The following is a 15,824-nucleotide window of genomic DNA, read 5'->3' as shown; positions in this document are numbered from 1 at the left end:
GAACCAGCAAGAAAGCTGGAGGGGCACAAGATGTTGGGAGGGGACACAGCCAGGACAGGTGACCCAAACTGGCCAAAGACATATTCCATACCATGTGACATCATGCCCAGTATATAAACTGGGGGGACTTGGCCTGGGAGCGATCACTGCTCGGGAACTAACTGGGCATCAGTCAGCAGGTGGCGAGCAATTGCATTGTGCATCATTTGTTTTGTATATTCCAATCCTTTTATTAGTATTATTGCCATTGTCTTGTTGTTATTATCACTACAATTTTCTTCCTTTCTGTTCTATTAAACTGTTCTTATCTGAACCCAAGAATTTTACCCCCTCCTCCCTGATTCTCTCCCACATCCTACTTGGGGGGGGGGCGGGAATTGAGTGAGCAGCTGCATGGTGCTTAGTTGCTGGCTGGGGTTAAACCACGACATACCACAGAAATTTTTACGTCCCTAATATCATACCTCAAAAATTCAGTTTAGATAATGCAGTTACACTGCACAATGCAAGTGAACGGAAACATTGCTAGAGAAGAGAAATTCTGCCAAACAGACACAAGGCAAAGCTCAGCATCAACTCAATGAATCCGAGAAGCTTAACTGTTTCCACTCTCATTTTACTTCTTGTAAGACAGCAGGACCCCAAAAATACTTTTACAATGTAAAAACTAAAAATAAAAAACCCCAAACAACAACAAAATCACAAAAAACCCTCTTTACGTAGTTAGGAATTATGCCTTACACAAAGATATTTCATGAACAATTAAACTCAGAGCTATAATACAAATGTGGGGAGTTTTGTTTGTTTAAAAGTGTTTACTGTGAAATGTTTTTGCTTCACTGTGCGTTTTTTTTCCTAATAGCTGCTTAGAAAAGCTTATAGTCTTATTTTTGCTGTTTTAGTAATTCTTTGTCATAGACACGTGCAGCTATTTTTAGGAATGAATTTCAGAAAAACCTCAGATAATTTTAAGATATTATTTTTTAAACTTAGTTGAAAATTCAAGCAAAATAAACTTGGAACACGTATATTTGCAAATGTTCAAATGGAAATATGAACAGCAGAGCTATTCTAGGTTTTTATGATCCTGATGAACACTAGTGAGAATGCCTGGATTACCTTTTCCCAACATTTTAAAAACCTCACAATACCCTATTTGCAAGAGGAATGAGCAAGGTTTGCTAAGAGTCAACAGTATGTAAAAAGATACAATCAGATGTTAACAGAAAATGACCCCACACTGTGTGTCATGATTTCTACAAACATGGCTCTTAATGTTCACTCTATCTCCTGGAAACAGTCCAATTGACCTTTGTTCATCTTCAGTGTTCTTATGACAAAAAACACAACTCAGTGCTAAACACAAAAGGCCTGTCATGCAGATGATACCTCTGAGTAAGGCTTGTCTTCCAGTCTCAAGAATAAAATCTTTCAGAGCCATTACATGAAACTGTGATGCTTTAAAACAAACCTGGGTTATGAAAACAGATTTTTATTTTTTAACAGCCCCCTCTTCAAAAAATATTAAAAAAGTAACCCAAACAAAAAGAAAACAAAAAACAACAATAAGCAAAGAGAGAAGTGTCTCTTCTTTGAGGAAAACATGTGCCTTCAATAAATATTAGGTGTTCCTTCCTTCCTGCTGCTTGCGTTTCCCCTCTTTTTTCCCCCCCATTACAACCCTGTTTTTTCCGATCAAACATTCACAAATGTAGTTAAAAAAATTCATTAAGCCATTTTCATAGGTAAAACTATAACATCACTGCAGAAACAGACTGTTCTATAAGTTGGCAGATAGAGATGTTACTTCTTTACTACTTGCAGGTCACATGTAATAGATTCAGTGTGATTATGAACAGGAAAAGGTTTTCTGCAGGGCTAACTTTCATTGACGTGGGTGTAAACAGAGACTATCTAGAAACCTTTCAGGACTGTATTCAGTGGGCTTCAGCCTAGGAAATGGTAACAAACATATTTAAGGTGCATTAAAGCAATAGTAACATTCATTAATCAGAATTAAAAAAAAAAATCAAGTAAGATTTCTTTAGAATAGCTTTTGTAATATTTACATGACAATAAAGTCTCTCTCTTTTAATTTTTCAGTCCATTCAATGGCTACAGTTGTCTTTCCTGGTTTAAAATGGGCACAGAAGAACAGATATCAGAACTCTGTGTAACAGCAAAAGGACTTTTCTGTTGAAAAAGGACTACTACTTGGTTTTGATTACTTGTGGTTGTTTGTTTTTAAATGAGATCCTGAGTAGCTAAAAATGCAAAATACATGATTCATAGGAAAGTGTATTTATTTTCATCAACATTTTTACAGGAAACAATAGCTTCCCCATCCAGATCTGCTCTTATATAGAGCAGATAAAGTGTTCATTCATGTACCTAGGACAAAAAAAAAAAAAAGGCTATCAGTGTGGCACATAAAGGGTTGCACAGAATGAAGCAGGTGATTCCTGAGGTTTTAGAACACACCTAGGAATCTTTTCATTTATACTAATGTTTGCAAATGATACAGAAAAAGTGAATGTAATTACAAAATTAATTTTAAAATTAGCAGCATGTAAGCATATCGTGCACTCAGAACTGAAAACTACTACCATGACATTAAATAAACATCTCTAAATTTACTTCTAAGAATGGTAAAATCAGAATAAGTCTACCACGAGTTTAGGAGAACTGTATAGAAAACATCACCTATAAAACAGTTCTCAAACCCAGCAATGTAAATTCTGCATGTACACAGGCTGTATAATCCAAAGACTGTCACAGCAAAGGTGCTGGGGAAGATTTTTTTGACTAAATGTTAAAAGCTGTTGAACCCAATGTGTGGCGCTGCCATAAACTGGCACAAATCCATTTAACATCTGATCACTCAGACAGTATGCTTACAGACCTACAGGCATGACCTGAATACTGAACACCTAAGGAACAATTTTGAGTAGTGTCACAATGCCGCAGACCAAAACAAACAAGTAAATCAAAACTCTCAAAATGACAAACAAAACAAAATGATGAATTTTTATACTGAATAGTAAACTCCAACACAGGTACAACCTGGGCTGCAACAACTAAGTGATGATTAATTTTACAAAGCTCAGTTTTCTCATATGTTCCCAGAAAGAGGAAATGAAATCAGTAGCTTACAATACTTACAATATGTCTTTGGGTTTATTATTAAAAAACAGAGAAAAATATCTTTTTTTTTGTCTCACGTACTATCTTGAACAGAAGCCAGTACACCAGAACATCCCTTTCATTCTTAATTCTTCTGTGCTGTTGGATTAGCCCCACACTTTCTCAGCCCTACCTTATAAACATGCCCACTACTTAAATATACAAAAAGTTAGAGCTTGATTTTCTATTCTTTGCTAAGTCAAAATTCCCACATACTCATATGGGAGTTATACAACTCCTGAAAGCTTCAATCAGACCCTGAAAGCTGCAATCAGTACAACCCCTGAAACAGTACTCTTGGCACACAAGTCTCCCATCGACTTCAGTGGGAGTTCCATGACTGCAGGGTGTGTACAGTTCTGTCAGCAGAACTCATCTCTCATAACATGGTTTTCTTAAAATAAACTATACAGGCTAGAGATAGATGTAGCATTTGTATTACACCCTAGACAGTCTTCATTAGACAAAGTCAGCGTTTGTTTTTTCATTAATCTAAAGTTAGGATATTATTCCCCAACACAGAAAGCACAGGAGTATGTGAATTATTGCATTATTTATTACTGATAGCAATGCCCAGTTGGGTATAATTCATCTTGAATTTCAAATCCCAGATAAGATTAACAAAATTAGAATTTGGGAATAAAAAGCAAACAGAAAGAAACAAAAGCAAACCTTCTACTGTGAAATATGGATGTTTGACAAATAAAAAAATCATTCAGGTGATTAGCAAAAAACCACAATGTTTCAAAGTTGTGCAATTTTATCTTTGTAATTCTCTACTATTGTTATATATGCAAATAAATAATTTAAGGCTGCATTTTCTAAGAACAGTTTTCTTCCACTTTCAGAGATGTAAGCAAGTGAGAAAAAAATTTCAGATATTAAAAAACAGAAAAAAAGTTTCTGACACCCAAGCATCTGGGTTTTTTTAAGTTTTCCCAGAAACAACTGTGGAGAGCAATTTTTTAATTTTTTTTTTTTTTTTTTTTAATGTATGAACAACATCTAGTGACACCACCAGAATTTGCAATAGCTACCAAAGAAACTGGCAATTCTTCCTGCATCAAGAAGTAATATCTGCTATGTAACACCTATTAATGGATGAGAAACACTCAATTATATTTTCCAGAAAGTATCATTCAGTAATTTGAAAATTATTTCCCCCTCTTCCCCCCCCAACTTGAGAATCTTTATATGAACAATGTCTTAGAAGCACATAACTTGAAGGGATCTCCTGGGACATTCTGGGGACTCATTAAATGTAATCCTTTCATAAATTAATAAAGAACCATCTTAAGAATAACCATACATCTTCCCTCTTGCTCACATAATGCTCTACAGTCCTATTTGTTTGGCCACAAATTAATTTTCATCCTGAAGTGGGTTTTTTGGTTGTTTTGGTGTTTGGTTTTTTTAAAAAAACAGTTTATATCCATTTATTCATATCTCATGCTTTCAAGTACCTCTGCGCTCTCCGTGTGTTCATCCCTGGAAGTCATCTTCTTAGCAATCAAATATCCCTCACAATTCATTTTACCAGGGTAACAGCTCAAACACTTTTAGCATCCACGGCCTTGTAAAGCAGAATTTGCAACACTGATTACAGTGCAAAAGAGATACTTAAGAACAAGGAGGGGTTTTTTTACAATTGCCCTGATGCAGATCAGCTTAAAATTTAAGTACTTAACGTTACCATTTGTTAAATTAAGATAACCACTACCAAAAGGCTAGGAAAACAAATTCTAAAAAAGGTAGGAAAGAAAGACCAAACAAAAAAAATGTAATTAAATGAAATTAATGAAAATTGTCCATGAATGTAACACGTAGCTCTGAGCCTGTCAACACAAGAGATGGGCAGCTTCTCTATGGTATGTATAATTATGACTATCATGGAAGAGTTGAGCAAGGAATTAGTATTACTCCATTACTTACAACATAATATTCCTGTAGCTTTTGAATAATTTATTAGCGTATGAATGAAAATTCCCTTTTCAAAATTCCCTTTCCAGTTAGCTAATATTAAGCTGATTATTTTCATTGCAGTTGTAGCCTAAGTAACAATAGCAGTTGTTTGGCTATAAGCTGAAATTCATACATGAAATTCATACAAGGAGTTGTTGTCCTCATCACTTGGCCCAAGAGGTGCCATTTGCAGCATACTATGAATTCAGTTTAAAAACAAAGTCATTGACATCAATTTTCTTGCTACTAAAACACATTGTACCATATTCAGTCAAGCTGCAAGCAATTTCAAACCCATTAACTTCACAGACCTTTGTACCACAGCTGAATTTGGCATGTATCAAGTCAGGTCTATACTTAAAATAATAAAGTATTTAAAAAGAGAGAGACTTAAAGCAGTGTATGGGGATCCTTGTGGCGTGTGTCACTGAGACAAACATATAGGGAGAGGTAATTCTGTCTCTTACTATGAATAGTTCTTTGTACTGACCATGAAAAATGAATTTTCTTCTTTATTATAACAGGAAAGATGTAATCAAAACTGAAATGTTATTATGTCAATATTATGTTGTCTTATCTTGATTAGTCAAAGTAACATAAAGATCCAGGGTTTGGGCGAGAGGGTAGAAAGGTGGATGTGTTAAATGTACTGAAGACCAGGTAACAGGAATAACATAAGATAGCATTACTTTTTAAAGTTCTTGAACATCCCATACTCATAAACTAATGTGCTTACTGGATCAGAAAAAAGATCAATATACTCCAGTGACCCTGATCTGACAGAGACTCAAGGCAAGAGTCATAAAGAAACAGAAAAAGTACAGAACAAGAACAGTGTGATACCTCTGCCAGTGCACCCTACAACATTCACGGATATGTCAGGTTATATCTATGTGATCTTCTGTAATAATCTTGGCAAACCTTTGTTGCATGAATTTGTTCTTAAAACCTGTCAATACTTTGATCTACTTGGTATGCTGTGTCAACAACTTGAACAAGGGAAAAATGATGAAAGAAAACTGAAAAAAAAAAAAAGAAAAAAAAAAAAGAAAATATGTTCAGTCCCTTAGTTGCAGTGTTGTAAGTAATGGAGTAATACTAATTCCTTGCTCAACTCTTCCATGATAGTCATAATTATACATACCATAGAGAAGCTGCCCATCTCTTGTGTTGACAGGCTCAGAGCTACGTGTTACATTCATGGACAATTTTCATTAATTTCATTTAATTACATTTTTTTTGTTTGGTCTTTCTTTCCTACCTTTTTTAGAATTTGTTTTCCTAGCCTTTTGGTAGTGGTTATCTTAATTTAACAAATGGTAACGTTAAGTACTTAAATTTTAAGCTGATCTGCATCAGGGCAATTGTAAAAAAACCCCTCCTTGTTCTTAAGTATCTCTTTTGCACTGTAATCAGTGTTGCAAATTCTGCTTTACAAGGCCGTGGATGCTAAAAGTGTTTGAGCTGTTACCCTGGTAAAATGAATTGTGAGGGATATTTGATTGCTAAGAAGATGACTTCCAGGGATGAACACACGGAGAGCGCAGAGGTACTTGAAAGCATGAGATATGAATAAATGGATATATATGGATTTTGCTGAATTATGAATTTTATGAATCAAACTTTGTCTGCTGTTTAGCAATACTACGCAAGTAATTAGAACACTAAATAAAAACCAGTATACACCTCTAAAGTAAAAATAAAAATTAAGGTAGGAGGAAAAAAATAACTGGGCGGAGAAAAAAAAAGCCACTTCTACTCCCCGCTTCATTTTTTTTTTTTTTTTCTGTAAAGTTCCACTACATCTTAAATTAACATGTCCATGTTTTATGCTTTTTATGTAAACCTAGTTCTTGGTGGACCTTATATAGTACTTGGGTAAGAGGAAATTTATTTCAGTAATAATAGGCAAGACCAATGAAGAAGATGACTAAATAGTACTTAATGTTGCTTCCCAAGTTTATCCAGATATTGTCCATCCACAAACTGGCTGCTTCAGATAAGATTATATTTAGATCATGGAAACTGGTAGCAAATGACAGCCTTGGTTAGTAGATCTCCAGGCTTACCAAAATCATTTGTTCAAACAGGTTTTTAAAAGACTTGATCTCTTCATCCTATTTGCAATGCTCCCTGTGTATTGTATTAAAGAACAGAAGAAACCAACTGTTTTTCTTTTCTAAAATGAGCAGAAAACAGGTAAAACATTTCAAAAGGTGTTTGGTCTTGGGTTTTTAAATGGTAGTACTGTTCTTAAATAGGCAGAAACCATGTAATGAATTTTTAGTTTATGCACTTCACTGTCTACCTCCTTCACAAATGAACTTACTTTAGACAGTAAAATAATTGCTTTTAAAGAACTGGTCCTGGTTTTTTTGTCACACAAACATAGACTTAAGTCAATGGAAATTCTCCTCTGACTAGAATCAGTAGAGTTTGGCCACAATGCTCATATTCATCTTCATATTTAATAACTACATTATAAATAGCTCATACTGCAGTAGATCTTACTTTATATTTGTAGTTCAAGCCACTACTCCCATGTCATGCCATTTAATGATCTAGGTTTCGATGCACAGATGCAAAGAGAGAAATTTTCTGTTAATCAGACATTTCTAAATCATAACAGCAGCATAAATGGATAGTATTGTCCAACCTCATGCTATTTAAAAAATGAAATCTGTTTACCTTCTGCCATTTCAAAAGATGCTTTCACATACTCCACAGCTCCAAAACCCATTGAAGTCAACTGACTCCTGCTCAGTGTGACAGCCTCTGGATTAATGTAACCAACAGTACTTCTATGGAGCTGTTCAAATGCAGGTTATTCAAATGCTTAGGGGTCTTGTTAAAAAGGGTTTACTAAAAAGTACACTTGTGTATGCACACGTGTTCTTTGTTTCCTTTCCACATAATTTTAAAGTAATTTTTTAAATGGATTTGTTCTCCAGCACAAAAAGATTTTAATATCATAAACGGTCACCACAAATAGCTGTAGCCAGATAAATGACTCTCCCTGTTTACATTCTTTAACTCTTTTATTCTTTCCATTCAATAAATTAAGAGGTAGATTCTGAGCTCGTCTACAGCAAAGCGAAGCAGAGAATATCTTCTCCAATTAACAATGTCATCAGTCAAATGATAAAAAACAATATAAAAATTTAGCCACATAACAAAAATAAGAAGCTTGGTACTTTTATTTTTTAAGGTACGCCATTCAAGATGTTATAGCACAATACAGGACATCTGAAGAGTACCTTGCTATTTTAAACTAATTCTTTTCATTTTCCTAATATCCATTAGAAATATCCAAATCCATACAATCATGGTATTAAGAGAATCTGAGCTACAAAAGCAATAAAAAAATTTTGTGAAAGAATGCAGAATTGTATTACTGAAGCTGGACATACTCAGATTCTTGAAGTAACACCAAGTAGTGCTCCGAATGCTCTACTTAATATTCAAAATTATTCTCAGTTTTAAACTAGTTACCAAAAATTGAATTACTGTAGTCAAATACCTAAACTAGAAAGCAGTTACACTAAGGGGGGTTGGGAGGAAGGGAGGGGATGAGACACCATTACTAGGTCAGAATTAGGTCATGATTAATGGATTAGGTCAAAACAAAAGGTGATTATAAGATATATTAGATACCAGTAGGCCTGGGTCTAGTCTATTAGACTCCAATGAGCCTTCAGATTTTAATACATCAGGATATCCTTAAGTTTTCTCTCACATTTCTCCCACTTCTGAAATTCAAGAGCCATCAAAAATAAAATTCAAATGACCTGTGACATGTAAAACTTCAGGATACACTTCATCAAGTATACTGCCCTTATTTTACAAAACAAATGTGTATGCTAAAAACCAAACAAACCAACCAGATAAAATATCTGGCATGAATTAGTTGGTATAAACTGATTAAAATATGAATACCAGTTATAATCCTGATTCTTTATCTGGAGAGGTCTATGTCCTACTCTTTAATAAATGGATTTTCAACTCACAGCCACAAATTACAGTGTAGTTAAAACATGTTTCCCAAAATGTCATATTAACTTGACTCACTTGTGATGGAATCAAATGGCGTGTGCTGAATGTAACTAGGGGATTACTGAAGTAAATTGGAAGAAAATCAGTAAGTAAACATGAATCACTTGGGAAAGGTGCCTCAAAGAAAAGGTCAATAAAAGGGCAAACAAATATAGTATTTGTTCTCAAAAATACTTGCTGAAAAAAGAAGGCCATGAAAGGCAAATCATACATAAATTTGTCATAACACTCCAATAACTCATTATTTTTATCTATAGGAATGTTACCTAAATAAATTCATGAACTGTGCTGTAGGAGAAAAAGACAAAGTCAAAATGATGCTATACAACCTCTTCAAAAAGACTTTAAAGCTTTATCTCTATGACTTTATCTTTCATACATATCATTATTTAGAGCCACTGCAAACAATAAAAATATCTCTAACTCCATTTTGTATAGGAATGCATGAAACAAAACTCTATACATATTTCTCAACCATCCATTCTTAAGTCAATCTTTTAGACCTCATCAGTCGAGGTTTATTTTCAGGCAGATATTTTGATTCTCATCTTCACCTGAAGAGGGGTTCATAGGCTAAAACAGCAAATCCAACACTACTTTTTGTCCAATTTTTTTTTTTTTTTTTTTTTTAAACAGTGAAAAGGAGAAGAGAAGGTAGTAGATGTATTCTAATCTTAGAGCAGTTGTATAAATCAACTGGTAGCAGAAAAAAAATGGTTAGCTGGAGTCTCAGGATATGTTTCAGATTTTGGTATACAACTGGAGTAAAATATTAGTTCCACTTAATCCAGTAGACAAACTCACTGATTTAAAAAATTCCAAGTTTCATGGATTCCCTACACAAAAAGCCAAAAGAAGCCAGATTCTAGAAAGTGACTGCACTGTGGTGAATAAGACACACATGCTGGCATGTCTTTTGGGGGGGATGTTCCTTATTAACAAGCAGTCCCTTATAAGCACTTGTAAAGAGAAACTCTTCAGGAAAAACAAAACCAAACTCATTATCAAAGCAGTGAAAAGAAGAAACTTAAAGCACAATGACTGAACTAGTACTCACTCCTATGAATCTCCTGAGCACAAAATAGATTAAATTCTACAAGCAAAACATTTTCTACTGCAACTCAAATTTGCTAACCTAAAGAAACGTGTATTATGCAGAGTGGTAAAAGAAATAGGATTTTGCAATCTGGGAAGATGTCCATTTCATCCACTTTAAGTTGGTGTCCCCACACACTGGTAAAAACCAATGAAGCCTTCTCTTCTGAGCATTGTATTACTACCCATGTTAAAAAGCAGATTTACAGAGTGGAATAGGCTATTTTGTTGGTTCGGGGTGTGGAGGGTATGTGTGTGAGTTTTGTTTCATTTTTTATTAAAGCAAAGCTAAGTAAATTTGAGCCTTTCACTCTGGATGAATTGTCTGGACAGCTTTGAAAGGTTAAGAAACCTTTTGTTTTAGCCTAATAACATTGCCAGTTAAAATCCTCCCTTGTGACAAAATTAGGAGAGGGAATATTTGGCCCTGGTAGATAATTATGACATTCATAAGCTCTTAATTTAAGGGGCTGGGGGAGGGGGTTGCTGTCTGCTACTTGTTTTCAAACAGCTCTGATCTGAAATGGAACAAATGCTTCTCATTTTCCTCTCCCCAGTCTTAAACACCAGCACTTCAGAAAGAAAAAGCTTCAGTCATTCTTCATAAAATCTACTGCAGCTATACTCTTAGAAATATAAATCCTTAACCTAAGACTTTCAATATTTCCAAAGTGAATGATCCAAATCTAGTTACTGTTTTTTTTCTTAACCATCCACACTATCTCTAATTCAACATCAAAAAAGTAATAATCATAATTTATTACTCACATAACACCAGTTTTCTTAAAAACAAACAAACAAAAAAACCCACCTCACAAACACCACAGACTTCAGTTGATGATCTAAGTGTTCCCTGCCCCTGCATTCCCAAAACAAGATAAATCCCAAAATTTTTTGGAATAGCCTCTGAAATTATTTGAATCACTTCAAGAAGTTCTCGAGTTTAATTCAAGGAGGCATTAAAAAAAAAAGTATAATAAATACTTCACTACAATGATGCTTATTAAAATAAATAAATAAAAAAATCACTGTAGAGTTTTCCTCTCCCCTAGCAACCTAAATGGGAATATGTTCCATATGCAGGTGTTTTCCTACTCCCATTTACTATCCCCTGCTGTGGATTGAGGCTGCATGTTCCTGCTATTTCTACAGCCAGTTAAAAAAAAATCTTACTCTTCCCCCCCCACCAATACAATTCACTCCCTTTATTAAACAAAAAAAACACAAAAAAACAAACAAACAGCTGTTTTGTTGTGGTTTTTTTTTTAAATTGAGACTAAACAACTTGCTATCAGATTTAGTCTGCTTTCCTCTTCTTTTTTTTCCATCTCCCCCTCACGTGTATCCCCTATAATTTTTAAAACTCAGCTTAATAGCATCTAGAATTTAATTCCATTATTTATCTCCTGACATTCGTAAGATACCAAAACTATGTAATCCTCCTACGCTGCAGTAGTCACACTTCACAAACTAGCTTTCTACCATTCCTCCGTTAGGAAGCACAGACCATATCTCTGCAAGCACTACACCTAGGTAGATCAACGCGAATCCCGAAGGAAGCTTTCCCGTTCTCCTCCTCTTTTGCCATGCCAGTGCTGGCTATGCCAAAAAGCCTCCGAAGTGTTTCTGAATCACTGCTAATCGTGAGACCTCCAGAGCTCATTCCGACGTGCCAAAAGCACAGAAGGATTTCCATATAAATTGAGCGTATCTAGTGGCTTTTTGCCTATCACGGAGACAAAACGTCTGTATGGTATGACGTTTAGCGATAAATGCATTGAAGGAGACCTTCAGAGCTGCGGTCTTAATACCTCAAGGCACAGTCCTCCCACCCCGACTCAAGCGCAACAGATCTCACTACCACCTCACTAGACACCGTGTAGCATCTGGGTGAGGTTCAGCCCCGGCGCTCCAGAGCTCGGGTGAGTGCACCCACCCACCCGCCCCCCGGCGCGCCCTTTCGGGGCCCGCATTCGGGGCGGACGGGGGGCAAAGCCGCCCCAGCCCCAGCGCGGGGTAGTGCCCGTGCACCGGCGGCCGCCGTGGAGCTCTGCCGCCCCCTGCTGCAAGGCGGCAGCACCAGGGGCCAAGGGCCGATCCCTGCCGCTCCCACGGCTCCGCGGGCCCAGGTGGGGTTTTATTCCCCATCACCACCCCAACCGCCTTAAAAAGGCCCGAGCGTGGGCCCCCGCCCACCCTCTCAGGTGCAGGCAATACAGCGCTTTCAGGTGTCTCGCAGGGGGCATCCCACAGGAGGCACCGGCAGCCCTGTTCGGCCCCCAATGAACGCCAGAAACTTGCCCGAACAGTTTCGAAACACAGCGATTACCCCTCACCGAGGGGCACCCTCCCCGTGCCACGCCGCGCACGAACGCGCTCCCGGCGGCCCTTCCCCTCCCTGCCTCCTAAAGTAGCACAAATCCTCAAGTAATCACACCGCTGACATCCGAAATAAATGAGTAAATACAATTTCAACCAAAAAAGTAAAAACAAACCCCAAGAACCCAGCCACGCCGCAGCCCCCAAGTCCGTGTTTTACGAAGCGCTAAATGTATAGATGCGCATACATATGCAAAAGGCGAACAGTGCCCAGAGGCGCAACCCGAGCACGCCCCGTCTCCGCACACACCTGCCTCCGTGGCCTTATTGCAAAAAGTCTCTGCATCCGCTCACGAGCCCGCGGCCGTACACACACACGCACACCCCGCCGCCACGAGCCGCGGGGCTCGGTGTCTCCGCAGAGCGAGAGGAACGGTCTTGGGAAGAGAAACCCCGACAGGCAGATTTCAGGTCAGATTTCTCACTGGCTCTACCGACAGCACTCCTCTCCGGTCCAAAAAATGAGGCTCACGTTGCCTTCCCCTCAAATGGACGCTTATTTAAAAGCGCGATCCCCGGCAGATGTATTTTTTTTAATTGCTTGATCTCCTTCCCACATTTATCACCCTAAAAAGGCGAAACCCCATGCAAAGCACCTTCCAGCTTCCCCCCCCCCCCCCCCCCATAAATGATACCATTTGAAGACTTAAAAAAAACCGGGGGGGGGACGACGACGACGACGACGGGGGACACACGATGAAGCAAGTTTTAGGTCCTTTTTAATTTATTTCCAGGGTGATACATTGCTTTATTTCTTATTCCATTTCTTTTCCGGTTATATGTTAATCTGAGCGAGCAGACAACATAGGTAAGAATAATAATGGGGGGGGGGGGGGGGGGGGAAGGTATTCCCGCTCCTACCTTGCCCGCTACTGAGGAGCAATCCGAACAGGTAGAGAGGCAGGAGGCTCATGTTCAGGAGCTCGCGCCGCCGGTGGACAGTTCCAAGTTGGAGGTGCTTGACCAGCCCAGGCATACCCCGCTGCCGTCCGCGCCCGTCCGCGCCCGCCCGCGCAGCCCCGCACCCGTGGAGCGCCGCTCGCCAAGTGACTGCCAGCGCCTTCCCGTGCCGCACTATATCAAGGAGGCAGCGGCCGCCGCGCAGGAGGCGGGCACACGGCGGGCCGCGCGGATCCCTCCGCGCCACACGCAGAGCCGCGTTACCGAAGAACGGCTGCGCCGACAGGTTCTTCCGCTGCTCTGAGAGGCGGCCGCAGGCTCGAAGCCTCTCCCCCCTCCTCGCCCGCCGGCAGCCCCTCCCGGGGCGGGGGCTTGTGCGTGAGGCAACTCCCCCGCCACGGCACCGCGGCCCCTCGGAGCCTGCTCCCCACGCCGTCGCCTGAGGGGAGACAGCCTAAATGGAGAGGCGGCGGCTTGACGACGGAGAATCCTAGCGGGAAGCCCCAGCCTCCTTGGCAGGGAGAGCCGAGAGCGGCGCCCCAGGGGGGCTGGCGTAGCTCTGGCACCCGCTTCTCCCACCACCGCCTCACCGCCCCCCCCCGCCGCAGTGCCCTGGCTCGTGGCGGCGGCGCCCACAGCGGCCGCCCGCGAGGCCTCCGTTAGGGGGCGGTGGGTGCGTGCCGCCCGCTGCCGCGAGGCGCCCCTGCGCGGGAGCGGCCGGCCCGGGGAGTGGAACGGAGCAGAGGGGGCCGAGGCGGCGCGCGGGCTGCGCGGGTCCCGGCGACTCGCGTGCTGCTCCCGCGTGCAGTAACGTGCTGCAGCGTCGGTGGGATGCGGGCGCGCTGCGAGGCTGGCATAAGGGTGCGTCGTCAGCCGATGCTGTTGGGTTTATACGTGCTCATTTAGCTGTCTCGGAATTCACTTGTTATAACTTGTTATTAGTACAGAGGGGAAAAATACCTTTGCTGTTTATGACTGCGTGAAATAAAACCGATAAAAAATAAATTGCTTGCCATTTTGATGCCTCAGTGCTGTCTCACTGAGGATCTTGCTTTGTAAGGAAAAAAAAAAAAACAAACCACAAACCTGTGCTAAAGAGAAGAGGTGGGGGTTTGTCCAGCTGGAGTTCAAGGAGGTAATTGGGGGGGGGGGGTTGGGGAGGGGGCTGTTAATTAAGCTATGGTCTCCAAAGTAGCTTCTATAAATTTGTCACCTTAACACCTGCATGATAGATGGAAGAAGATAGAAGTAGATTTATATTAACGTGAAGCAGCAGTGACAGTAGTTAATAAAAGATTAATCCAAATTAACACATCCCTAATAATTTTTCCAACCCTTTCTTTGCCCTTTTCAAGAGGATTTGGGGCTTGGGGAGGATGAGGGAGACAGGAAGTCCCTTTGCAGAAAACTAATACAAATGACACTATCGCTATCTTCAGCTTGACTCTTGCTACACAGTAGTCTTACAAAATTATGAAACATAGGAGGAAGAAATTACGTAGTTAGATCTTGCGGGGAACAACAAGATGGGTGATAAAACTGAAGGTTTTTCCTCAGAAGGTGATGTTTTAGGACACTTGGCAACGTGTACAGAAAGTGCTGGTAGAGGAGAGAGAGTTTTGTGCCATTGGGTGCTTAATCTACACCATGTAAATCAGAACCTTATTGCTCGACCACGCATCACATGGCCCTGCTCTTGAAACTAAAGATTTTTGTAACCTAGTATAAAATGAACAGATTAATTTTCATGTATATTTAAGTAGGAATGCAACTGTAATTCCTCATACAGTTTTGGAAATCCCAAATATGGCACCTTCAGCAAAGCCTTTTAGGTGAGAACTGGATTTATATTTAGGAGCCGTTCTGTTCCCGAATGTCAGGAGAGATGCCGAATTGCAGAAACTTTTGGCTGGGGCCTTTAGTGTGGATTCAGGAAAGCATAACAAAAGGCAATATTTTTATGAAGGAGTTTTCCCGGCTAAGAAGGTTCCGTCAGCCCCAGTACCAAACTACAGAAATAGACATCATTAATAGGTTAATACAGAAAGACGATGAAAACAAATATTAGATAAAAACCTTAAAAAAAGAAATATAAATCATACTGGGCAAAAAGCAGGAAATCCTCAGTATGAAGTGGAGAGGGTACCAAATTTGTCAAATTTATCTTTGGTTTTAAGGTGTTTGCAGCATTACCATCCAGCAATTAAAAGAGTATTAATAAATAAACCCAAATAACTTCTGCACATACCTTA

The 15,824-nt window shown here is 39.6% G+C and overlaps 1 protein-coding gene across 1 annotated transcript in view; it reads right to left on the bottom strand.

Moving 5' to 3' along the window:
- NCAM2 (neural cell adhesion molecule 2) overlaps positions 1–13,672 on the bottom strand; it is a 322,614-nt gene extending 308,942 nt beyond the window's left edge. The window contains exon 1 of the mRNA XM_049824891.1: positions 13,534–13,672. Within this exon, the coding sequence (XP_049680848.1) occupies positions 13,534–13,648 (115 nt within the window). The 5' untranslated portion in view covers positions 13,649–13,672. The remainder of the gene's footprint in view (positions 1–13,533) is intronic.
- Positions 13,673–15,824: the final 2,152 nt, after the last annotated feature.

This window comes from Accipiter gentilis, chromosome 21 (genome assembly GCF_929443795.1).
Source record: "Accipiter gentilis chromosome 21, bAccGen1.1, whole genome shotgun sequence".
Taxonomy (NCBI): domain Eukaryota; kingdom Metazoa; phylum Chordata; class Aves; order Accipitriformes; family Accipitridae; genus Astur; species Astur gentilis.
Note: the sequence above shows the minus strand (reverse complement) of the source record. Positions and strands in the feature narration are given on the sequence as shown.